At 36.3% G+C, this 27,903-nt stretch overlaps 1 protein-coding gene across 2 annotated transcripts in view; it reads right to left on the reverse strand.

Annotated features, from left to right (window-relative positions):
• The window catches only part of TRIM24 (tripartite motif containing 24), a 136,676-nt gene that overhangs the window by 10,355 nt on the left and 98,418 nt on the right, over positions 1-27,903 (reverse strand). Inside the window, exons 7-15 of one of the 2 annotated variants that reach the window (XM_044679674.1) lie at positions 27,231-27,377; positions 25,896-26,013; positions 23,358-23,524; positions 20,746-20,919; positions 16,422-16,601; positions 14,497-14,632; positions 3,675-3,747; positions 2,170-2,338; positions 1,450-1,775 (exon numbers count right to left, since the gene is read on the reverse strand). In XM_044679674.1, the coding sequence (XP_044535609.1) occupies positions 1,450-1,775; positions 2,170-2,338; positions 3,675-3,747; positions 14,497-14,632; positions 16,422-16,601; positions 20,746-20,919; positions 23,358-23,524; positions 25,896-26,013; positions 27,231-27,377 (1,490 nt within the window). Of the gene's footprint in view, positions 1-1,449; positions 1,776-2,169; positions 2,339-3,674; positions 3,748-14,496; positions 14,633-16,421; positions 16,602-20,745; positions 20,920-23,255; positions 23,525-25,895; positions 26,014-27,230; positions 27,378-27,903 lie in introns of both variants that reach the window. The other variant, XM_044679673.1, reaches the window with a different exon arrangement.

Here is a 27,903-nt window from a genome sequence, read left to right on the forward strand (position 1 = left end):
CTGTCTTTTATATACCACCGTGCCTGGCTCACAACAGACACTTAGCGAATGTTTGTTGATTAACTGACAGGTATTTTAAAAGAAATGTAAAAGATTAATGATTAACTAAATGTAGGGAATAAAGTTAACCAACTAATTTTTAAGTTGTCTTCCAGTTACGTGTATAATATCACAACTGATTTAGTCTTTTTTTTTCCTTCCATAAATCACAGGATAAATGGCAGAAAGGTTTATTAATGAAGATAGAAAAGTGAGAAGGGGGAGATGGATTAAGTCATATTTTATCCAAAACTGAACTTACCATGTAGGTAGAATTCTTCTGTTGGAAACTAGAAATTCAAACTTGATGGTTATCAATGTAACTGATGCTTCAGAATAGGCTCAGTTCATTCAAAGGTATGAAGAGAAAAAGGACTGAGTTTTGAGTCATATGATCATAGATTAAAGAATACAGAGGAACATGAATTAGTCTAATCCCTTCATTCATTAGGTGGAACCAATACCAGCAAAGTGCAATGTCATGGAAGTACTTAGGAAAGCAAAAGTTTCTTCCCTAAAAGTAGATGGTAGTATAGGACTCATGAACGTTTAAGAAAAAGCTCTTGAACATAACTGAAGAGTAAAAAGAATGCTTTGTATAGAGCATGAGGCTTAAGAAGAGGAAATGTAGTGAAATAGAGGCACCATGCAAGATTCTTCTAAGTCCATAATTATAAATGAATGCTAAGATGACTCTGAAGTTCTAAAGACCCCAATCTAAGGTATATAATTAAGATTTCCTGAATTGGCTTTCTCAAATGCCCTATTAAACGAATCCATTTTTTAGAAGACATAAACAACAGTTTTCCAAAATGATAAATCAATCAACACCTATACTTGCATGCTTTACTGCTTAAAAAAAGATCTATACAAAGTTTAACATTATTATTTCTCCACTTTGTAATCAATCTTTAATTTTCCTAAATTCTTCCATAAATTCTAACTTGTTACAAAGTTCTATCACTTAGACAAATAAGAATGGGACAATGCAGTTAAAATAAAACATTTTAGAAAGCTAAAATTAAAAATGCACAGGTACATATAGGTATCATACCCAGTCTAAGAGTAAACAAACTGTAGATTTGGTGAAAACTAAGTCTTTTTTTACCATTCTCAGATAACACAGTGAACAAAATAGAAGAATTAAGTCAATGAAAGGGTATCTAAAGGAAGAAATTAAAATAGAAAAATGAATACAAATTAAAATAGAAAAATGATGACTAATCCCTTTTTAAGCTTCCTTTACACAATCCAAATTCATTCTCTTACAGCTTAAGAATAATTGGTTTGCTAGTGACAGATGACATGCTACTAACAAATATTTAAAAGATCTATTCCCAACATTCAATTTCTATGGCCCATATTGAGTTAATGGTAGGGACTGAGAAAGGGAAGCAGGACACAATTTACCTTGGGAAATTCATCAACGTAGGCACATGACAAGTAAGATGGAATACTTTAGGGCATTTCTCACAGCAAAGGAGTTCCCCTCCATTCTGACACACTGCACACCAATCTTCATTGGGGTCATCTTCTTTTCTACTTTCTCCACCATGAAGAGGTGACTTCTGTGAGGTGCCTCCCCATCCAGACTTTCCATTTGAAGGACTTGCTTGAAGTCCTGGTCGATCTCCTGTACTATCTGGAGCATCTGTTCTTAAAACAGTTTCCTCAGATGTGGTGTTATGGTTACTATCCAAGAGCAATGAGGTAAGTATACTTCTTGGAAAGTTGGTCTGCATGGGAAAAAGGGGGTGGGCGAAGAGCTTTAAAAAGCATTGTTTTTAAAAAATCCCCCCTATGTTGTTATTCTACTTGGCTGAATCTTCTCTAATACTTTGAAAGAACATGATAATTGAATATTATTCACACTAGATTATTTTGAATAAAAGTGCATCAAATATTGTCACTTTGCAATAAATCTGGCAAAATTATAGATCAAAACTTGTTACAAGGTTACAAAATCCTATTGATCACATTTACAGACATTACGACGATACTTTTTAAAGTCACGTTATTTCCTATGGCGCTAGTAAGAGATTTCTTTGTTTAAATACAAATATTCTGTCTCATGGCTATACAAGTCACACCCTTCCCTCTAAGAACAGTATCTATGATTTATATGATTACATTTTGAGATCTCGGTTCTTCATCTGTTTCTTGCTTTACCACAACAATAGGAAAATCATAATTCTCATGTGGTCCACTATTTTCCTGCTTGATTCTTATTGGTTCCAACATAACTACTGGGACTTTGTGTGTAGAATCAGCTCCTGTTGGTTTGCTGGAAGAGCCAGAGCTATATGAATACAAAGGAAGAGAGAAAAAGTAATTATGGTGTAAAGTTATTTGCAACATTACAAGTAGGATATCCTTAGTTATGTAACAACATACAGTGGCTTTCTAGATTTATCATTTGTATTTAATGGTTACTGTTCCCATGACTGCAGATGGCATTATGAAGCATAATAACTTAAGATTCAAGATTAAGTAGTTTTGGAAAGCTATCCTAGAAATCTAACTACCATTTTATCATGTGGTCAATGAGAAAAATGTATTTTAAGTTTTAAACAATGTACAAATGAATTTTGGGAATAAAACCCATGTTTTTGGTTGAACTAAAAGGTTGAGTCTATCAATGGCTTATAGATTATATTAAAAGACAAAAACCTGACCAAGATAAAATTAAAATACAAACATATCATCAACATATGAAATTTTTTTAAGAGTTATTTTCTTCTTTTGAGCAGTGTTTATGAAAAGTCATTACCATTTATTCAGATAGCTTTCCTTTCCATTCCAGCAATCCCCTTAATTATTTTTAGTCATTACAAAAGTTCTATTTGCTAATATGCTGTGTTATTTCAGCTTGAAAATACTACCTTTGTATCTATTCAATTTACATTATTATTATTTTTAACCCTTAACTTCTGTGTATTGGCTCATGGGTGGAAGAGTGGTAAGGGTGGGCAATGGGGATCAAGTGACTTGCCCAGGGTCACACAGCTGGGAAGTGTCAGAGGCCAGATTTGAACCTAGGACCTCCCATCTCTAGGCCTGACTGTCTCAATCCACTGAGCTACCCAGCTGCCCCCAATTTACATTATTTTTACTTCATTTCTACACACAAATTCATGGTATGTGACCCCCACTATTTTTTTTTTTATCCTGGGACTCCATTCTAGGAGCATAGGGCCACAACCAGTAGGCAATGGGTCACACAGTCGCTCAGGGTCACCCAGCTGGGAAGTGTCTGAGCCCGGCTTTGAACCTAGGACCTTTCGTCTCTAGGCCTGGCTCTCAATCCACTGAGCTAGCCCAGCTGCCCCTACTTTAGGGGGCAGTTTCATTAGCAGATGTAGTTTTTACAGGGTGGGGTTGCTAGCCCCACGCCCAACCCTCCTCCTTTTTCATCCAGGCTAGGGACCGTCCTTGGCCCAGGAGTGGTAAGGCCCACTATTTTAGTAATTATAAATCTTACTTTTATTATATTTAAGTGCTTTAAAAAAGTAAATTAATATTTAATTTTTATTTAACTCACTACATTTTATATAAGTGAAGCAAAATGTTTGCAATATCCTGTACTGGCAAGATGTATCTTAGTAGATCTTTATATACTATAACAGTCAGCTTACCTTCCTCTGCTTCCAACACTGGAGGCACTAGGTGAGCGGATTGGTGGATGTACACTTGTCATTGTTACAGGTCCTAGAAATCAACCAAAGATTATTTGTGTACTTTTATTTTTTCATTTATTATCATGCAAAACACACACACTTATATTGGTCACTGTTTTAAGAGCACACTTATACATATCAAAAAACCTCAAAAAAAACTGCAAGTACACTGATGTAAAAGATGACTCCAACAATTCTTTCTCTGGAGGTGGATAGCATTACCCTTCATAAGTCTTTTAGGATTGTCCCAGATCACTGCATTGCTGAGAGCAGCCAAATTTTCACAGATAATCATTATACAGTATTGCTGTTATTGTGTACAACGTTCTCCTAATTTCTCTCTGCATCAGTTCCCACAGGTGTTTCCAGCTTTTTCTGAAAAAATCTTGTCTATTTTTTTATAGCACAATAATATTCCATCATCAACATGTACCACAAGTTGTTCAGCCATTCCCTATTTAATGGACATCCCCTCAATTTCCAATACTTTATCACTACAAAAAAAGCTGCTATAAGTATTTTGGTGCAAGAAGGTCCTTTCCCCTTTTTTATTATTTCTTTGGGATATAGACCTAGTAGTGTTATTACAAGATAATAAAGGCTCGCATAGTTTTATAGGCCTTTGGATATAGTTCCAAATCACCCCCCAGAATGGTTGGATCAGTTCACAACTCCACCAACAATACATTAGTGTTTATTTAAGTATTTATTTTTTAAAAATGTATATAAATAAAAAATTATGTATGTACTATGTATTTTGTTTGTAGTAGACCTAAGCCCTGGGAAACTCCATTTCCCAGGACTCTCTACTGCAACTTCCTCTGACATATCCCACTTCCTTTGTGGGAGGTGTCAAGAGGGAGAATAAAAGAGGAGAGAAGCACGGATTTTGGTGCCTTTTCCCTTTAACTTAGGTGGAGGGCTTTAATCCCTGCCTAGCTGCTGGAGATTTAGGAGATCTAACTTTCCCTGGTCTTTCCTAAACTTTCCCTTCCTAACCCTAAATAAACCTACCTAAGTTTCCCTGGAGTCTAGCCTGATTTAATCTTGGGGGGAGGGGGGATGCTGAGAGACTCCCTGCTACCTTCCTTCCCCTACTTTTCCCTCCTTTTGCCATACCTCAGTACTAAGAAGTAATATAACATAAATTGAAGAACAAAGACCAACTTATAACATAATGGCAGCAAAAAATACCAGGCAGGTTTTAACTAAGTGCTAATTTGTGTGATACAGAGAATTACTATTGTTATTAAAACAACAGAATGGGATTTAAAATATACATAGGATTCAGAATGGTAAAGGACAAGAGGGCATTATAGTTGAAGGAATAAGCAAAAATGAATGAGCACATCCTTAAGGAACCAATGTGTGACTGTGTTATGTCATGTTAAATTTTGTGTTGCCACACAATTCCTTTTTATGAGATTTTGTGTTTGCACTTGTCTTTGATGTAATATATGAAATACTTAGTCTAACATTCAGTTTTCTTGTTCATCATCACTGCTGATTTCTGATAGGTTTAACTGTTGATCTTTATGAGTGAATGAGGCATTTGTGTAATCTAAATCAATGATTTGAGTATCTTGTTCTTGATAGTGATCTGTTTCTTGGTGTTTTCCTGTTTGAGACTTTGTTTTTAAGTGTGATCTTTTGCTTTGATGTTCTATCTCTATGTCAGATTCTGTTTCTTGTGTTTGAGGTTGAATATTTTGATGAGATTCTGTTTCTTGCATTTGAGGCTGAATGTCTGGATGAGGTCTTGGCTTCCCTGAGGTCTTTAAGTGCGTATAGTGATACCACGCCTCTTTTCCCTTGATTTTTACAGAGGTAAGTGTAACTAAGATTATTTCATGTGGCCTATCCCATTTTGGTTCTAACACTGATCTTCTTGTGAAATTTCTGATATAGACTTTATCTCCAGGTTGATAATCATGTAGACTAAAGTCAAGTGGAACTCTTTGCTGTATTAAGGATAACTTTTGCAATTCGTCTAATCTCTCTTTAAATAAGGTGACATAGATTTTGCACTCAATTCCTAGATGTGATAGGTAATTAGTGTCTCATGGAGCTTTTCCTACCCACGGTTGCTGACCATACAATAGTTCAAACGGTGACAAGTGTATTTGACTATTAGGCTGACTTCTCAAGTAGAAAAGCGCCATAGGTAAGACATCTGGCCACTTAAGATGACTTTCTGTACACAGCTTCCCAATCATTGATTTCAAAGATTGATTAGTTCGTTCCAAAGCTCCTGATGACCGAGGTCAATAGATAGAACATAGATGTCTCTTAATTCCTAGCACCTGGTAGATTTGCTTTAGATAAGAGTTTACAAAGTGACTACCAGAGTCAGATGAGATGACCATTGGAATAGAGAATCTTGGAATTGTCTCCCTCAGTAGCATCTTTGCTACGAAAGCTGCAATATTTTTCTTGGCTGGGAATGCCTCTGGCCATTTTGTCGGCTTGTCCACTATCACGAATATGTACCTATATTTTTGACATCTTGGCATTGTGACATAATCTATTTGCAAGCATTCAAAGGGTATGAACGCTAGTTCAACCCCCATAGGCTTTTAATTATAGCCTTGTTATACTGTTGGCACACTATACAACTGTCACACACACGTTTGGCTTCTGTTGTCACGCCTATAGCGATCCAGCTTTTGCGAATTTTATCCACGATTCCTAAAACTCCATAATGGCCTTTTCTGTGAATTGCCGTGCAAGCAGTATGGTGCAGTAATTTCGGCAAAAATGGTTTTCCAGAGATGGACATCCATACTTCATTCACTAGATTGGCTCCAAGGTTTTTCTGCCAATATTCCACTTCCTTTTGTGAGTAAACTTGTAGTAATTCATCTTTATCTACTAAGGCTAAGTGAAATATAGCCCTTGGTCCAAATCTAGCTGCAAACTTTGCACTGATGTCTGTTCTGTAATTGCCTATCTGTACTGGTCCCATTAACTTTTGATGTGCTCGGCACTGAATGACAGATAACTCTGATGGTAACTGTATGGCCTCTAACAATTCGCTTATCAGTTTCCCATAGGCTATTGCTTTCCCATTTGAAGTTATGAACCCTCTTTTCTTCCAAATTTCTCCAGATGCATGAACAACCGAAAATGCACATTTAGAGTCTGTAAAAATGTTCACAGCCTGGTTCTTAGCAATTTGGAGAGCTTGTGTTAATGCAAAGATTTCTGCTCCTTGAGCCGAGATATTTGGCCCAAGTGCTGCATACCATAGGGTTTCATTTTGGGTAGTGATTGCGGCTCCTGAAACTCTTTGCCCATTATGTTGGTAACTCGAGCCATCACAGAAAGGCGTAAGGTCGGCTCCTTCCATAGGAATATCGGAAAGACCTTCTCTAGCCTTTTGCACTATTTCAAGTGTATCACTACAACTGTGAAGGCTATCCCCTTCTAGTGGTAATTCAGGGATAAGAGTTGCTGGATTAATGGTTTTACATTTATGGAAGGTTAAGTTCTCATTTGTTAATAAAATTGCTTGGTACTGGGAGAGACATTGTGATGTAAAAGCTTGCAGATTTGCATTCATCAGTATGGTTTCAAGTTGGTGCTGGAAATACAATCTTAGCTCCCCTCCCAGGACTAGCTTAGAACTTTTCCTAACCATCAAAGCCGCAGTAGCAATAATCTTTAAACAGGAAACCATTCCTTGGATAACTGGATCTAGCGTTGAACTGTAGTAGGCGATGGGTTACAAGTTGCTTCCTAAGTATTGTGTGAGCACTGCACAGGCAATTCCTTTATCCTCATGGATAAACAGGTGAAAAGTTTTGTTGTGGTCTGGAATGCCTAATGCAGGAGAAGATGGAATTGCTCTCTTTAGCTTCTCAATGGCATGCTTGTGTTCCTTTGTCAGCTTCAGTGGTTCTTTGATGTCTTTCCTGGTAAACTCTGTTAAAGGTTTTGATATTAGAGAAAACCCAGGAATCCACTGTCTACAGAAGCTGGTCATGCCAATTATTGCTCTTAATTGCTTTTTGTTCTTAGGTAAGCTGAGCCTTTGTATATCTTCGATTCTCTTTTTGGATATGCTCCTATTCCACCTTGCAATATGAAAAATAAAAACTCAATTTTATCTTTAACCCACTGGACTTTATTTCTGGATATTTTGTGTTCTCTCCTATACAGTTCTTCTATGAGATGAATGCTATCTCTTTGACAGATATCCCCAGTATGCCTTGATCTAATAGGCTTTGAATTATCAGTCTTATTCCTGCCACTGCCTCTTTGCTTAATTTAAATTGAGGAATCCTAGGTGGTAACATTCCTCCTTTCACCTTTATCTTAACTGGCTTAGTAGATAGGATCCTACCCACATCTGATGAACTACCAGCCCAGACCCCTATGGGTAGTATATCTGGAATCTTATAGATATTGTCTTGATCCAGTACTAAGATTGTGTGATCTTCTTCTGTCCTATCTAAGCACAGGTTGGGATGATGTTTCAATGACCTTTTAGGAAGATGCAAATATATTTCCCTATTTGGCTTGCAAATTTACATAAGATATCTCTACCTATGAGATTGTTTGGACATGATGGTAATAACAAGAATTGATGATTGAATTCTATAGGTCCCAACTTCACCATTTTTGGCTGAAATTTTGGTGCAGTTTGGGGTATGCCTGATGCTCCTTTTACTGTGACTGATCCAAGCATCTCACAATCTCTAGGGAGATTCTTTAAACAACTTATATCTTCTCCTGTATCAATTATCCCATTTATATATTTATATATTCAGCATTGATTTGAATTATGATCAATGGTTCTTTATTGTTATTATGTAAAGGTAGTATCTGTTTCTCTTCTCTCAGTAGCAGGGCAGTAATGGTTTCAGAACCTAATGCCTCTCTCTTAGGAGATATACTGTAGTCTAATGATGAATTCACTTCCTATAAAATGTCTGCCTCCACGTGCAGTTCCTCTTTGCTATCTGATTCTGCCCCTCCCCCTGGCTGTTTGTCTTCAGTGCCTAGCATACAAAATGGCTTCTCTTGGACAACAGTTTGAATTTTGTCAGCTTTTCCCTCCACTCCAGGGCATTGTAAGTCTCCATTCATGGTTCCAGGGAAAGGATTAGATGTATTTTCCTTCCCTTGCAAGTCACAGGACTTGAGGTCTCAGCCCTGTGTGTGTGGTATTTTTTAAGTTGTAGGTGTTCACGGGTAGGGTAAGCCTGCCTCTGTAAGCCTCAATTTCAAAGTGTCCTCCATTTTTTCTAATTTTCCTCTTGCTGGCCGCTTTGAAATCAGGGTGCTCGCTACATTGTTTCTAGACTTGAAACTCTTAGCCTAGGGGTTTAGGCAGAAACGTATCCCTTTTTCTGTTGTTATGATGCTCTCTGAGCTAGAGGTTTGAGTCTAAAACAGTGTTTCTCTCTTGTCTTCCACTTTGGTATCGTGTGTTAAACTAAGTGAAGTTACTTCTTACTCCCTGGCAAAGCACTTCTTTTGGGGCTTGGCAATGTTACCAAGTCTTTCCCCTGAGCTACTCACATTGTCCAATATAGCTAGCGATTGGCTATTTGCAACAATGTTACTCTGACTGTCTAGTTCAAAGTATAAGTCACTTGTAACTAGCCCTATGTCAATTTCTTTCGCTTCTTCCTTTGAAGTCTGTGAAAATTCAGTGCTTTCCACAAGAGAAGATTTGTCCCCATAAATATCTCTATGCAATTCTCTCAATTCATTTTCCATCTCTATCTCAGCAGTGGACTTTTGTCTTTTCTCTAATGTGGTGTATTGATTTCCCTCATCAATGTCTATCATTAGTATTTGAGCCTCATTCTTTCCTTTGAGCTTTTTGCTCTATTTGTATTTTCTCTTGGTTGGTGTGTATTACAGGTTAACCTTCATTGTGTACTTCTCGGTCTTGCTCCTAATTCAAAATTTTTTCCATTTCACCTGGAGATGGCTTATCTGACTTTTTACAATCATGTTGGCAACAAGCTTGTGACTTTTGGGATTTGCTGGCCCAATTGCTGTTGACATAAGTTTTCTTGTAATAATAAGTCCTATCCTTATTAAAATCAATTTGTTTCTTGAATCTACATTGTCTTCTCAGATGACCTGGCTTATTGCACAAGAAACATTTAGGAACTGAATTATTGGACTTCTGATTATAAAAAGTATTTTTTGGTCTAAATTCTCTATTCTTGGTGATTTGTAAAGCATGATTTTAAAATTCTTCTCTGTCTCAGTCTCTTCATGCTTCCTTCAATTCCCTTTTCAACTCCTGAATTGTCCTGTCTTTCTCTGAGTCTAGCTCATGTCTAATCTGCTCTTCTTTCTGTTTAGACTCATATATGTATGTGGCATGTTTTCTTATTTCTTCCAGTGACAACTCCTCCCACTGGGGACAACTATGCCTAAAATACACCAAAATAGGCACACTATTTCCATTTATGAATTGCCTCTTTATGTGGGGTAATGCTTCATCTGCCTTGTCCCTATTGAAACCTAAGAGATTTTCAGAGTTCTCAATCAACCTGTCTAAGGAACAAACTTGGGTGCTCATCCTCAGTCTGCCTCATCCATTCAAATTTATTCCACCCATTTGGCCTTTTGCCATGAATGCCTCCAATTGATCTGTCCTGCATTTTATCAATTCCCTCATATTAGCAGGAAAACTCAAATCTATTGCAGAATGATCTCTTGGCCAATCTACTAAATTTGCATTGTTCCTAGTTTCATCAATGAATCTTATTTTCTCACTTGGAGTGAAAAATTCATCAAGTATAAGCTCCACATCAGCATAGGATGGATTAAACAGGCTAAATGTACATTTTAGCTCCTTTGTGGCCTTGTAAGGGGACAGAAAGAATTTGGGGAATCTCCTTTTCAACACTTCCAAATCCTGAGCCGTGAACGCCTTGTATACTTTCATGTTCACCACCTCCCCATCAGCCCGAAATTGCGTTTGGTCAATTATTGGTAGCAAGGTCACGGTAGCAGGTGCCATTGCTCCAGCCTCAGTTTGTGTATCTTTCCCTGTTTTGGTTTCTGTCTGTGTACTAGTGTCTGTCATCTTTACTTTGGGAGTTTGCTTGTCTTTTGGTTTGTACATGCCTTCAATGATCTCTAATTGCATTATGGTGTGTTTATCCAGATCTTGACCCAATCTTATTCTGTTGTTTCAATCATCAACCTCATTTGTTCTTTCATCATGGCTATGATGTCATCCTTAACATTTTTGCCTTTTCCAAACATCACACTAATCAATTTCCTCACTGCCATTAACCCTTGAATCACAGTTATCTGAGCCACTATCAGTGCTGGCAAGTATGATATAAATTCTGCCATGGTTATAGTTAGATATTTATAGGTGTCATAGATGGTTAATATTTTTATGAAATATTCTGATATAATGTAGAACCATAATTTGATTACTCCCTGAGTAAAAGAATATAAAAACATTGCTATGGTCCCCAGTATAAACGACATCCTAATCAATCCCATTTCTCTTTGCTCTTCTATTCTCTTTTTGATAGGTTCTATAATCTGGCTTTGCCAAAAACTATTATAAATATAGGAGAGGGAAACTGGATACTACCTCTCTTAATTGAGTGACAGTATTGGTAGTTCAGATATGTGACTAATGCAAGATCACCTGAGTCTTGCCACCTAGCTAGATGTTGTAACACCTCCCTCCTTTATAACAGTGCCCAGGCAGAATCCTTCAGGTCAGTGGATGGGTATCCCTTTCAGGTCCCACCTGGGGTTGATTAATGGTGGATATTGGGCTCTATTAGCCTTGGACACGTTTATCTGACTGTGTTTGCTCCCTTCCCAGAGAAGTGATGAAGCAACCACTCCAGGAAGGTACTTGAAGAGTTTATATATATTTGGCAAGGAAGGAATGTTTAGGAAATGGGAAGAGAAAATAGGAAACCCTAAACTAATCTTTGATAATATTAATCCCTCAGGACTGTAGGCAAGTGAGTGACTATGGCTTGTTCTAGCTCCTCTGGCTCAGCCTGGCCACAGCCAAACCAGAGCAAGCAAGCTGTTGTATGATGTCTCTCAGTTTCTTCTTGCCAGATGTTATGCCTTTCACAGCCTTTAGGAACCACCCTTTCTACCCTCTTCTTCTCCTGCCCACTTCCCAGATCCCTCCCAGGCCCTGGGATAACTAGATACCTAAGGATGGTTTGAATACCTAAATATCTAGGGGACAGAAGAATAGGAGGATTCACGGTCTGGATACAGGTTGGCAAATGTCAGTTGAGGTTCAGACAGGAGTTCTTGCAAGGTTGAGCCAAGCAAATCTCAGATCCCAATAGACTAGGGTCTACAGATCCCAGGTCCAAAGGAAAGGGAAAGGACCCCCCTGTCAGGGGCTGCCCGGGTATTTATACCCCCCGGCCAACTGCTTTCTCCCCTGTCCTCATGGCCTCTGGGAACATTCTGAGGTCCAACGGTCTTCACCTGTCAATCAACAGTGAGACTCTTAGCTCCCAGACTTTCAATATGACAGTATAAAGAATATTGGTAATATGTTTTAGAAAGGCAACTTGAGTTCTTAAAAGCTAGGCAGAAAGGGGGCAGCTAGGTAGCTCAGTGGATTGAGAGTCAGGCCTAGAGACGGGAGGTCCTAGGTTCAAATCCGGCCTCAAGACACTTCCCAGCCGTGTGACCCTGGGCAAGTCACTTGACCCCCATTGCCTACTCTTACCACTCTTCCACCTAGGAGACAATACACAGAAGGTTAAGGGTTTAAAAAAAAAAAGCTAGGCAGAAAGTTTAGATTTGGTGAGGTAGACAAAAACAAAAACTAAACTAGTAAACTAGATTCAGTTACCCATTGCTAAGCACAGGAAAAAAATGGAAAAAATAGTTCATAAGTTTAAAACCACCCATCAAGAGAGTATTAGATGTGACATGGTCCATCAGGAAAGAGGAGAGGAGGGGAAGAGCCCTAATATTTGTTTGCCAATTATTTCAAAGAGGACCGATGACATCATGTCACGTCTTAAATTGTGCATGAAGTGGATTTTATTTAGTGAGGCAGTTGCACAAATTTGTGGGTCTCACTCTCTTTTTCAGAGTCATCCAAGTCCAGTGGCAAGACAAAATCAGGATGACTGGCCTGGGATAAAGTAGATGGCATTGGTAACTTCGGTGTCTGACCAAACTCTATGTTTTGCAGTGTCTGCTTCAGTTTCCTTCACGATCAGTATTCACAATTGCCCATTTCACCAGGAGACATTTTCACAAGCTTGGAGAAGACATTGCCCCCTAATTGATTGATGGGGATCAAAACATGTTGGTTTCCCTCAACCTAAGCCCATCTGCCAAGATAGTTTTATCAGGATGTGACTGCTGTGGGTGCTGCAGCTTCTTGGAGCCATGGGTGAGAAATAAGTGCCAGATGGACATGAAAAGTGAATGAGGGGGCAGCTGGGTAGCTCAGTGGATTGAGAGCCACGCCTAGAGACAGGAGGTCCTAGATTCAAATCTGGCCTCAGACACTTCCTAACTGTGTGACCCTGGGCAAGTCACTTAACCCCCATTGCCTACCCTTACCACTCTTCTGCCTTGGAGGCAATACTGTGTATTGCCTCCAAGATGGAAGGGTTTTAAAAAAAAAAGTGAATTAGCAGCCTGAAAAGGGCTAAGCAAGCCATTATATTAGTCCTCCGTATATACCCATATACTGCAAGAGAGTAGAGTGCTATATTTTCTGTGTTTATTACACTTATGCAAATACAAGAAAATCAATTATATATGAGGTTAGAAGGATTTGCTTATATTGATAGTTTCAGTCATCTGTGGTAAGTCTTAGAACCTATCCCCTGAAGATGCAGGAGCCCCACTATATTAAAGATACTAGTGCAGGGAAGAGACAATAAAAAACTATTTAAGGAAGATTATCTTAAATAAAGTCTATGTCAGGGAGGCCACTTTAATATAGAGTAAGGATCAGAATGGTGAGTGACAGCGGAAATGGGAAAGCAAATTATACAGTTTGAAGGATATGTTATGAAAAATGGAAGACAAATAAGAAAACAAACTATGCCTATACTACTATCCAAACACAGCTTTCTAATGACTGGTAAACTATTTTAACATGATTATCCCCACTATTTTATTTCGATACAGAAGTGTTTTTCATAGGGTGCTTAGGTTTTTTCCTGGGAAATTAAAGTAGGAAGTGAGTACATGGACTTTCATTAAAATGCACAAATGTAGTTGAAGAAGATAAAGTATTCATTAAACCCTGATGCTTAATCAATGTGCAGCCAATAAGATTTTATAGATTCTAAGGACCCTAGGAAAATTTATGTAAATATAAGGAAACCACTTGATTTTCCTCTGTGGAAGAGTATTTTCATAGTAAAGAAAAGGGGCAAGAAAGCAACATAGGTTTATGGTCAAGGAATAGCAAGTAGAATTTTGGCAATTAGGAAACATTACTAAAACGCTATATCAGAGTCAGGGGGTGCAGAAGCTGGTTGGGATTAAGGACCTGTGTACAGCAGAATAATAATGAAGGTTAAGATAATTAAAATGACAGAAATCCATTTTAACTGTATAAAGTTGAAGTAACAATGATATGATATTAAATAATAAGAAGCTGAACATTTTGTTGCCTAACTTAATTGGTTTTGCTCCTAATTTCTAACATCACAATAACTGGCACCAGTGAGAACCCCTACACATTAAACAAACAAACAAATAAATAAATGGAAATCTCTATTTACAGGTAAGGGTTAAATACTATACGCATAAAACAAAATAATCTCTATACCTGGGAGGCCTGGAGATGGTACAGATGAATTTGGTGATTGGACTGTTCTGTTTGAAGGAGGTCTTGGTTGGTTGTGTTCTATACTAGCATCTTTCCTCACAAGATTTTCCAGCATGATAGTACTTGAACAGTCAATCTTGTGAAACAAACAAAAAAGGGCAGTTATGAATGCATTCTCCACTTGCAAGTTAGGAACCACTTTAAACTTACTGAAAATATGTACATGCCCTCTTTCACAAGATATCCCACATCAATCCTATACATATATGTGTATGTGTATATATAAAATCAAATAAACAGAATGGATTATCATATGAAAGTTCTAGGATTACACTATTTCCATAAGAAATGAAAAACAATTTATCTCAAAAATTGTATACACTTTGAATACACTTGGAAAGCCAAGTAAAAATATGCACATACATAGAAGTTTGTGTGTGTAAATACATGCATGTATGTATATACAGAAGAGGTACAGTATAATACATTAAGTGATTTTCATCAACTGTGGTGGCCAAGATAAAAATAGTAAACATTCTTAAAAATTTGTATTTTGACTAATTTGATTGTTATTCCACTAATGTTTTAATTATTCTTCCATCAAACAAAAACAAAATATTTCAAAAAATGAAAAATGCTCTTTTGGAGGGTTCTGACTCACCAGTAAATACTTTACCTGTAATTTCAGTGTAGATACCCTTTACCTACATGGATAACTAAATGTTTACATTTTAGCATATGCTAATCTATAGGTGTAATGGCTAAAAATGAATCCCACTGAAGCTGTGCTAGAAAGGGGCCTTTCTAAATCTGGTCACACTTGTCCTTTCACTAAAAATATATCTAGTTTAGGAATAAACACTAGAGCTTGTGGCTCTACTGACCTCATACTGACAGTCATGTTGACATTTGAAAGAGGCACTGATTTGAGGGTTTAGTAGAATCTCCTACCCAAGAAATTTATTGTAGACAAGATCAGTGGGACCAAATGTAAATTCATTAAGTAATAGATTAATAAAATATCAACTTGAGTTTACATTGTACTTAGAAACAATTAAACTTCTGCAGATTCCTGCTTTAATTTAAGATGTGTAAAACCAACATTTGTTATGGGACTTTTAGATAATTTATAATTATTATTGTTTTATGAAGACCAAAAACTGATGGTTAGGCCATTTGTATGAAAAAGTATCTTAATATAATTTTTTCATCCTATAATGAATATTTTTCCTAAGAATATCAGGGAAATAATGATTGATGAATCACATCCTGTTTGACTTACTTTCTTGTTGTTGAAACAGCTTTTCTCTGAACAGTGAGGAAAGTGATTTTTAATAAAATTAAACTGCGGTTAGTATGATCTGGGAGTGCAAAAAGAACAATAAAGTCTATCCTGGGTAAACCAGGAGCACAGCAATGGATCATTATATATCTATGACAACATCTTCTGTGTGGCTCAGCAAATATGAGCATAGTGGAATGGGTGCAGATTCCTTGGGGACAGGGTCACTCTGTAGAACTGAACATTTTAACATTGTAGGAAGTTAAGAAGAAATTCTGTTTGCATCTATGCTTATAAAATACATGCTCCTGGCAACTTAAGAAAGCCAAGCACACTTGCTAATGGAATCTGGAATAAATAATGGACATTAAACTTAAGTGTTCTATCCCTATAACAAACAAAAGCTTTTGTGTGCGTATGTAGACTTAGTAAATTCAAAATAAAGAAAATAATATCTTCTGGCATTTTTAAATTCCCAGTATGAAATAGTTAAATTGTCTTTATGTTTTGAGCTTTGAACTATATATTTTTTGGGTATTAAAAAAAAACAACCTACATTCCACTGTCCTTTTATTTGTGCAAAATAGCCATGTATTTAAATCCAAACATTAAATAAAAAATTGTAGTACTTTGATATACTTACATCTGGAAGAGAAGGAAGATTATAGGAACTCCCAACTGGAGAACTCAGATCAATCATAGGTGGTCCAAAAGACTTGGCATCATATCCTGCTGCACTAGTAATGGTAGGGCTAGAAGGAGTAGATGTGGTGCTACTGGCAGTTGAAGGAACAGTTGATGCTGGTCCACTGCTAATCTGCCACTAGTAGGGAAAGGAAAGAAGAAACAATCTATCATCAATATTCTATGAAGTGACTCACTCAGTTGAAAGTTAGCAAAATTAACTATACAGTATATTATCTTGATGCTTTATTTCAGTTAAAACTAGAAATTAAGAAATGGAATTATAAGGCAATATGATAATAATATAAGTGATCTGCCCAAGATCACACAGCTAGTAAGTACTTGAGGTTGGATTTGAACCCAGAAAGGTAAGATATACTGACTCCAGGCCCAGCAATGTACCACCTAGCTGCCCCATTTAATAGAGAATTGCTATGGTATTATGAAGCAATACAATAAGCTATTTATAAAAGAAATGAAGAGTAGAACAAGGATCTATATTAAAAGGGGTGGGGGAGACGAAATAATTCAAGGAAAGTCCAGATTCTGCTGGAAAACAATTATGCCAAAATTCTTATGTCTCACCTAAATTTCTCTTATCTTTAACAGCTTTTTGATGCTGATTCTATCTTACAGACATAGTGTACACACTTATCTACCTTATATCTCTCTTTATGAATAACCTCTTCTTATCACTAATTTGATATAACGATTCCAAAAGTATGGAAAACTTAGGAAGATAAGGAGACTACCCTTATTAAAAGATTTTTTAAAAATAATTTTTCCTTACATATTGGTTTTTATATTACCTACATTTCTCAATGTATCCCCACCATTCTATTCCACCCTCCCTTTGTCTACCAGAGAGTAGTCTGCTAAAATAAGGTCTAAAAAAGTGGAAAAAATAAACAGTTCAGCAAAATTAAACAATACATTGAAAACATTATATGTAGGGTTTCCATACCCACAATCCCTGACCTACCCAAACTACTAGAGGAAAGCCCAATTTTGGCTCTCTCTCTCTTCTTCAGAACCAGGTTTGGTCATTAAAATTTCACAACAATCTGTTTTACATGTTTTGCTGTTGATGATTCTACTTACACTACAATAATTATTATGTATATACATTGTTATAATAACTGTATATATTGTTTAAGTGGTTCTCTTTATCTTATTTTCCTTTGATGACTAGTTCTTCCCTAATGTATTAGACAATTACATGATTATTAATTTCATCTATTCCAAGTTAATATCTATGAATGCAGAAACAAATAACTTATCTCTAAAGCAGTTAAGAAAATACCTCTAATAAATACAGGTCAAAATGTATTCAATATAACATTTACTGGTTTTGTTATGGGCTTTTTCCTGCTAACACCCAGTTCTGCTCTAAATTAGTGAGGAAGACTAGAGTATGTGCAAAATATTGCAAAAACTACACACACTGAGTTAACAATTGAGAGATAAGGAAAAAATAAAAGAATTACCGATTAGGAAAAAAAAAAGACCAGGACCATTCAGGATCATAGGATGTGGAGGTGAAAGAGACCTTAAACAATGTCACATACCAAAACACTTGCTGGAGAGATCACTATATTAAAATATAATAATTGCTATTCAAATTTTCAGTAAACAAAAATTATATTCAAAATAGCATTTACAAAGTCATGAATGTTACTTTTTTTTTTAAAGTGGAGAAGAATCAAGTATATGAAAGCTCCAATTATTCAGAATGATCCTGATGTTAGGGTAAATGGGGAGAACGTATATCACTATCACTATGTTTCTTTAAATAAGTGGTCTAGCGCACGCGCTCGTGTGCTCTCTCTCTCTCTCTCTCTCTCTCTCTCTCTCTCTGCTATATGTTTTGAATTGTTTCTCATAAATTCTCTGATTTTGGAAAGAGTGGGATGAACATTTTAACTATCATAATTCTTCTATTAAATATAGTAGATTCTATTAAATAAAATGAAAAAATCTTATTAGAAAAAAATTGCCTTGCTCATTAATAATGTATGAAAGAAATATAACTTACTCTTTAATTAAGACTCATTTCCCAAGTAGCTTGGAGTATTAGTAGAATGATGAATATTGAAAATGGAATTAATTTGAAAAATTTAAAAACATTAAGCATATTTCCAATTAAAGTATTATGGGGAAAATCAATCAAAAACTGAGAAAGCATTAAGAGCGAATCAAAGGTTCAGACCAAAATTATATGAATAAAAGAATAAATAAATAGGTAAATCAAGTGTTCGCAGATTCAAATCTGGATGGAACCTCAGATTATGTAGTTCAACTCTCCTTTGACATGAGGAAACTAAAGCTCAGAGATGTTAAATGACATGCCTAAGATCACAAAGAGTGAGCAGAAGAACTAGGTTTTGAACCCAAATTCTTTGACTTCAAATTTATTGGAATGAAAATGTGTATGAATATTAAGTAATCTAAGTAGTATATAAAATATGGTTCCAGATATTCTGAGCACATCATACTGTTATTTTTAAAAATGATGAAGGCTGATATTATGAGGGAAATTAATATTTTAATTGAAGCCATGCTGATAGAATAAATTAGACCACACGCCTGTAGAAATTCGAATTGCTGCCAGTCCCCATCTTGTCTACGTAGCCTAAGAGGTCGTCTCAAGCCCGACCTCCGAATTTAAGCTGCGCTATACGTTGGTTCCCATTGTCTGACGTTATCACATCAGAAACCAGAAACCCATTGGATCACGGAAAATGTAGTTTCAAAGTCCCCCACATGTCCATAGGAAGTCCGTAAAATACTTTTAAATGGGACAATATCAAGTGCTTCTAAAAAGCACATGGTTTCTAAAATGATTTTTTAAAGCCTATCAGCCTATAAACATCCAAGATTTTCTCACTATGAAGAAATAAAAGGACATTTTTTGGCACTATATGTCCAACTTATCTATTTAAATGATATCTTCAATATATATTACAATTTACTCAAATTAATATGGTATATAAATGTGGCAAGGTGTATAGAGCAGGAGGGCTTATCAATGTAAATATGAAAGGATATGAAAAACCTGAAGAGATGGCCACCAACTGGGGAATGGTTGAATAAATTAGCTATATTAATGTGATAGATTATTATGCTGTAAAAAACGATGAAGGGGGGTTAGCTTCTGAAAAACATTGGACAACTTATATGAGCTGAAACAAAGTAAAGTGAGCAGAACTAGGGAACTTAATACATGGTAAAAGCATTACCATAGTAATGATTAATTATGAATGACTTAGCTACCCTGATCAAACCAATGTTACAAAACAATTCTAAAGGATTCATAATTAAAAATTCTAGCCACCTCTTGTTAAAGAATGGGCATGAGTTTATAATGCAATGGGCATTGTAATTCTTGCCTTTGCAATGAGTGTGTGTGTGTGTGTGGGAAATGGAAGAAGGGAGAAAATTTGGAAGAAAAAAATGTTAATTTTATACTTGTCATAAGTTATTTTTTAAAAAAACCCACAACTCCTGTCTTAGCATCAATGCTAAGATAGAAAAGTGGTAAGGCAGGGGTTGGCAACCTTTTTGGCCATGAGAGCCATAAACACCACATTTTTTAAAATGTAATTTCGTGAGAGCCGTACAGTGCTCACAGTGCGCACTCCTGTAACAGTGCCTGAAAAAAAATTGACTTTATGGCTCCTGCAGAAAGAGCCATATCTGGCCCTCAAAAGAGACAGATATGACTCAAGAGCCATACATTGCCGACCCCTGTGGTAAGGGCTAAATAATTAGAATTAAGTGACTTGCCCAGGCTCACACAGCTAGAGCCTCAGACCAAATTTGAACCCAGGTCCTCCTGACTTCAGAGCTGGAGCTCTATCCACTGTGTTACCTATCTGCCCCCCAAATCAGAAGAATTTAAACTGGGGTATGAATACCACTTAATTACTAAACTTCCTTATCTTTCAAAACTCATCTGAGGATTTCTTTTAAGAGAAATGCAGCTAGTAAGGTTCCTTAGTACTCCTCTTCCGCTCCTCCCAGATATTAAATTTTTTTAGGGGTAGTTATATTCCCAATAGTAAAAGTGATTTATTCTATGCATGCCCTTACATCATTGAAAAAATGTGGGAAACATAAGCAGATCTTAGTTAGGAAAAATAGTCATAAACATCAAACATTAGGAACTTATGAATTATGGAGAAGTAAAATAATATAATAGTTATCATAGAAACAAAAGATTGTCTCCTATGTGGATTTATTTGGGAAGGGGCAGAGTATAGCTAAGTAGAAAAAAGTGTTACCTGTTTTATGGCTTGCTGGGCCAAAAATGCCATCTGTAGTGGATTGGGTTTTATTGCTTGCCGTGGTATACTCTGGTTGGGAGGATATCTTAGTTGAGGAGGATGAGGAGGGAGAACTGGTCCATTGGGCTTGGGGCTGTGATTTTGAAAATTTATCAAGCGTGGAGGGGGCTGCTAAAAAACAAAACATAAACACAGTTAGTAGTAGTTTCTTTTTTTTTAAAGCAAATTTCAGAAAATGCTTTCCTTCACATTAGAAATGAGAATTTCCAAGAACAAAACATCTGTAGGAAAAATGATTACACTGAAGAAACTTTAATGTGTATGTGTGACATTGGTATCAATCCTAAAAAGGGTTTTTAATTGGTGGAACACATGAAAACAATTAGTCTTTTATAAATTAAGTTTTAAGTCATTTTATAACAATTTATTTGTATAATGCTTTAAGGTTTAAAAAAGTTTTTCTTTCAACAATTCAGTGGAGTAGAGAGTGTACAACATCATTAGCCCAATTTTACAATAGGGAAACAGGAGGTCCAAAGAGGTTCTACCATGATACGTCCTCCCAAGACCCCTTAGTCTCTGACTAATGAGCCAGTTTTTCCACCAACTTGATCCAGACACCAAGGCCAATGCTCCTGGCCACCTTTAAGCTCTGCTCCTCTAGGTAACACCCTGCCTCCATTAGCCCATCTATGGGGGTGGAAAAAACTATCCATATATCACTTCTGGGAAGGATGGAATGATTACTTGCTTTATTGCTCCATTCAACAGGCTTGTGATTTTTCTAACAAAGTGTCAACACTGGCCATGACTGATTTATGTGCCATTCTCCCCTATGAAAAAAGTAAATTTGCTGGAAGGCAAGGACTATCCTGCTTTTTCAATTCATATCCGAGTGTTCAGCACAATGACTAGCACATTACTAAGTGTGTATTATACACACGCTTCCTTCTTTCTACAAAAATATCAAATTATCAGAGGTGGAATATAAACTCAGATCTGTTGGATTAAATTAGAATGCCCTTTCTACTACACTAAACTGCCTCTCTCTATGGCTTATACTCTCTTACTACACATCTCACCAAAGAATGCAAGTGATACACCATCATTACTTGGATTTTGCCTACATAGGTATTCAAGTCAATAAGCATGCATTTGCCATTTTCTAAATACACTGAGTTTATTGTTGTCTTTTTTTTTTTAACTCTTATGTTCTCTTAGAATCAATACTGTATATTGGTTCCAAGGCAGAAGAGTGGTAAGGGCTAGATGATAGGGGTTTAAGTGACTTGCCCAGGGTCACACAGCTAGAAAGTGTCTGAGGCCAAATTTGAACCCAGGATCTCCCATCTCTAGGCCTGACTCTCAATCTGCTGAGCTACCCAAATGCCCCACTACTTTTATTGTCTTCTAAACTGGCAACTTATTACTCTTATCTTTACCTGAAAGGCTTATCTGAAAAGCTTACTTTGTATGGCTACTGTACTGATAGCCACATCTTCAACACCCCCACCCAAAAATAAAAAACAAACTCATGAAGTTAAATGAAGCATGTGTGTATATGATATATGTACACATTAGATGTATATAAATTTATTCATCCTTGTCTCTATATATCAGAAGATGTTAGATTCCCCTAGTACCTCCTCACTGCTGTTATCCCCTATAAAGGAGTGGAGAGGTATTGATTTAAAGTTCAATACCAACCATATATACCTGTGATTCCCAAAGTGGGTGCTACCGCCCCCTGGTGGGTGCTGCAGCTCTCCAAGGAGGCAGTGATGGCCACTGGTGCATTTATCTTTCCTATTAATTGCTATTAAAATTAAAAAAAATTAATTTCCAGGGGGCTAAGTAATATTTTTTCTGGAAAGGGGGTGGTAGGCCAAAAAAGGTTGGGAACCATTAATACACATAATCATTTGGTTACATAAATGCCTGGTTATGTGTAACTTTGGTAACAAGTGAGGGAAAAAATGGAAGAAAATGAATTTAAACAGTACATAGATAGAAGACAGCATAAATTAAGTGGATAAAAATTATTGGTTAAGTGAATGACAGTAAATGAATGAATAAGATGACGTGATGATGTTAAATCAAGGCATGTTCTGGAAAATGGGCAGAAAAAGTAGTCTTTTAAATGTAGCACGCCTATTTCAATGTGTCAATATGATTCTCATATTTTTTTTGATTAAAGAAATAATATCTACATAAGTGTTCCTATTAATTGTATGCCTGGTATAGTAATTCTAGATAAAATGACTAATTTGAAGAAGCAAATAAATAAGTCATTAAATCCAAATGGTTAAACTAGGACTAAGAATCAATAGCTCGTTTACAGAGAACTTTCAAGTGATTTGCAGTTCAACAGTTTCATATATTAATGTTTTGGTGGGAGTCTTACCATAAACTCATAAGAAACGTGGCTCTTTCTTTTTCTTTAAGATTGTTTAACACATTTATACTAGAGGAAGCTAGATTAGGATGGGGCTGACTTCCAAATTTACCTGATGAGAGATGGAAGGCTGCTGGATGGGCCCCTGCATTCTAGGGTTTGGTAACCCCACAGGTGCTGGCCTCCGTTGCACCTGCTGTCTCTGAGCCATTACCTGTTGCTGCATGTGTTGGAGTCGTAATTGAGCTAGGCTGATCTGTGTTGGAAACTTGGATAATTGGTTTGAAGATAAACCACCTGGTGGCTGTGAATTCTGTTCCACCACAGGATTCTGCTTAGGCATATGTGGCTGGCTCTCTTTATCCTCGATTACTAAAGAACCTGATTAAAAAGAAAAGTTAAATTTAATATTTTTCTGACAACTAATAAAAACAATAGTTTTAAAATCTAAACTGCATCTGTGAAATAAACTGATTTATTTATAAGCTATTAGCTCTTCAGTCACTTTAGTGACTCATATATTACTTACCTCATCAATTCACTTGAACTCCACCCTTTATCTACCTGTTCACCCAAAAAGTCCTATACCTTACTGTTAATGTATATTAAATTGAAAAAAATTTTATACATGCATGCTTTTGGCAAGTTCTTACTCTTACTTCATGAATGACCGAATATCTAGCATGGCTTAGGCCTGCATTCTCATTTTTAATTCTTTTATAAACTAATGTCAACACAAGTTTGCCTGGTCACATGGTTTCCATTTCTATGTAAATTATCCCTATGTCTATATTATGTATCTAATGCCTATTTCACATTGGATATCATACCGGCATGGGAAACTTGTGAAAGAAAATGAATTTCCCTCCTAAATTCACTTCATCTCAACTATTCTCCCTTACTAGCACTAGTATAACCACTATGTCTATCCACATTAAAAATCTGAGGGTGGAAGGAGGCATGTATGATTCCTTAACTCACTTATCTCCCATCCTTTAACTATCCACTTAAAATTTTTCCTTTCCCTATTTCCTACTCCCTACCCCCTAAAAAAGAATAGTGGAAGTTACAAGAAAAAGAATCCAAATGAAGATAATTAAGAATGTTCTAACCACTACATCTGTCAAATGGTAGATTGGTTAACTAAAGAGGTCATGAGGATCATGACCACTAAAAATACAAGAAGAGTTTTGAAATAGTCACCTGTCAGAGATATTGCAAAGGTAAGTTCTATCCTGACCTGGCCAAGGTAAACTCTTAATTCTCATCTGATAGCCATTAATCTAGTCAATCCTATCTTTACCTCACATCAGGGTCATTTAAGTAGTCTCTTCCTTGCCTCCCTGTGACATCAAATCTCAGCTTTCCTGTTTGCTCTTCAGGGCCTTCCTTCCAAATCTCTTCAATTTCATTTTTTATTATACCTTGCCATAGAGTCTGAGGAGAAATAGCAGCATACAGTGCTTTTTATATCTTTTAATATGTTGTTCTCTCAACCTGGAATAACATTCTCGTGTTCGTCACTTCCTTTTATATCAGATTTAAAAATACATCTCCTCCAGGAAGTATTTGCTAAAGAATCGTAATTCACCATGAGTGGGCAAAAATGATTCATGTGACAAAGAGACCATTTTAAGTTAGAGACTCTTAATCTGGGTGTCATGAGGGCCCAATGGGTCAGTGGAGAGATTTCCAGTTGAATACAAGGAAAATATGTTTATTTTAATGACAATAACTGAGCATGTACACAAGTGCTTAATGAATGTTTGCAGTTAACAGAGGTCGCTATCTCTCTGGGTATCTTAATCTTTAAAAACATTTCTTCACCATTTATTAAAAAAAAATAGCAACCCTTACCATCTGTCTTAGAATCAATACTAAATATCTATTCTAAGGCAGTAGAGAGGTAAGGTGAGGCGACTGGGGTTAAATGATTTGCCTAGGTTCACACAGCTAGGAAGTGCCCAATGCCAGATTTAAATCCAGGACCTTCTGTCTCTAGGCCTGGCTCTCTAACCACTGAGCCACCTCATTGCCCAGTACCCTTCTCTTTTGAGGCACTGTTGCTCTATACTAGTGATTCCCAAGCTTTTTTGGCCTACCGCCCCCTTTCCTGAAAAAAATATTAATTAGCCCCCTGGAAATTAATTTTTAAAAATTTAATAGCAATTAATAGGAAAGATAAATGCACCTGTGGCCATCGCTGCAGCACCCACCAGGGGGTGGTTGCACCCACTTTGGGAATCACTGCTCTATACAAATTGTCTCATTTTGTCCCTTCCAATATTGTAAGAATTTAATCTTTAGACATGCTTTTCTTACCTACCTTATTTATGGATGTGACTACTTTGAAGAAAATTCTGCCAATGAACTCTCAGTTCAGAGTACTAGCCCTAGGCCAGAATATTAATCTAAGGCATGTGAATTTGGGCTTTTTGGGGTAATATTTTGATAACTGGGTTTTAGTGCAATTGGCTTTATTTGTATATTTCATAAACTTAAAAAATTATTCTGAGAAGCAATGTATAGGTTTCAGACTGAAAAAAGGAACCATGATGGAAAAAATGTTAAGAACTATTACTATGATAGGACAAAGCATTCCACTGGATATGGATATCTTCATAAATTATAATACCACTGATCAGACAAATAATACATATCAATAACATAGGCTAAAAATTATTTAGAAGGAAATCAATTTTTGATAGTATTTCAGATTCAAGTTAGACAAGCATAGGAAGGAATATCCTACCTAAATTGAAAATATTTTGGGCCCAGAAGCTAGGATCACAGTGAAATTGAATAGTGTTATTGGTCACAGGTGAAGCATCGCATCTGGCTCGAAGGAGATGCCGTAATCGATATGTGATCTAGACAAGAAATACAAAACCATGGAACATGAATAGTCAATAAAAGAGAATTTTAGGTTATAAACATTTTTTATATCTTGAGTTACCAACAAAGATGAAATAAACCTACATCATAAGATACACACAAACAACTATGTCATCTCAATTCGAACAATTAAACGTCTGTTAGCTATTAAATCAACTGCAGAAGAATTACAAGTAATCTAGTGAGTACTTTTATTAAACATAAGAGCTTTTCAGATACAACTGAAAACTGACCCAGCACTAGAAAAAACATTTTTTATGTTTTATCATTTAACTTTTTGAAAAATCAACATGTATTTAGAAATTGTTTTTAGAATCTACATAAAATCTGAAGAGCACAAATAAGTACCAAAAATTGGATGGAAGAAGAGGAAATAATGAGTGCTTTAAAAAAATGCATGGTTTCAAATGAGCATTAAAAAAAAACTTCTTGGTAAAGTAGAACCTATACACTTGAAGATATGTACAACATACAAAATACATTCCTTACAAAGTCTGGCATTGCAATGTCCATCCGCCTTAGGTCTAAACTTCTCCCCTCTTAATTCATTGAAGGTTCTCTGAAGCACCAACTATGGCTTAAAAATGACACTAAAAAGTGAATTATAGAGGGTTTCTCCTAGGTAAACCTCTATCCAACCCTCTGGGAGTTAAATCTTATATTACAGACCATTATGAAGATGGAAGAGATATGAAGTTGATCATATAGTTCTTAAGGGAGAAAGATTACCCTTATATACTATAGTGGTTGAAAGAGAATTAATTCCACATGCCCTAAGAAAGGTAGTTGGAAAAGATGGAGATGAGAGCCAATTATGAATGGAAATACCTTGAAGTATGTATTTTGCTTAAGGATAAAAAAAATATAAAATTAAGCATTTATCTATAATAATTAAAAAATATAACACAAAGTAAAAATGTAATACATTGACAAGTTAAACAAATATTTATTAATCTTCAACTATGTGCTTGGGAAACAAAGGTGGAAAAAACACAGTTAATATATAAAACAGTTTATCCTATGTGAAGGTAGGCTTTTTCTGGGAGTTCTTGATAATATTAAAATGATGTGCAAGGAGGAGAATATTATAATTGATATACATTTTCCTAGATTTTGTGAATTCTAACCGTTTCATTAGTTAATTCTACTGCATTATTACATGTTAAATATGAAATACAAAACACTCCCATACCAGGCGCTTGCTATAGAGCAGAGCTGTGCTGCTGCCACTTGAAACTGCCCATTTGGAAAAATGCATGACATGTTCCAACTGTTTTGAAAGTCCTGCCACTTCCTGTTGTTGCTGCATAAGTTTCATGCGGTGGTCCTTTGCAAGACTCTGAAAACAAGGAAACAGTTCTGAGTTCTTAATTCCCAGAGACACTTTAATACCCTTTACCCCCACCTGTATGAAGCTTAAGCATCTAGCTAAGAGATAGTCAATAGGCCCTTCACAGTGACTAAACGCCACCATTCCTCCTCCCCTCCTCCCCAACCAGGAGTTGCTAGGCAGTGAGAGATGACCATTACACTGACCCAGCCTGACACTTGCCCGAAGCCAAATGCATTCTTTGATTAACTGTAGAGGGGAGAGATGATCTCAAACACATACCAGATCATTCTGGCTAAGCTTGAGAGTTATTTTCCAGATAGAAAACCAGGCAAACTTATTCCAGTTAGTTGTGGCTCTGAGATCTTTATTAAGTTCCTTCTCTCAAAATCTTACTAAACTGTCATTATTCTGACCAAGGGAAATAACAACTTAGTGTGGATAGGTAGACTGGAACTTTTGTTGTTAGGCCGGTATTAGGAACATTTAAGTGCTGCTCTTAGAAAAAAATCACTAGCTTCAAGAATGTTGAAAT

Source organism: Gracilinanus agilis, chromosome 5 (assembly GCF_016433145.1).
Source record: "Gracilinanus agilis isolate LMUSP501 chromosome 5, AgileGrace, whole genome shotgun sequence".
In the NCBI taxonomy this organism is placed as follows: Eukaryota; Metazoa; Chordata; class Mammalia; order Didelphimorphia; family Didelphidae; genus Gracilinanus; species Gracilinanus agilis.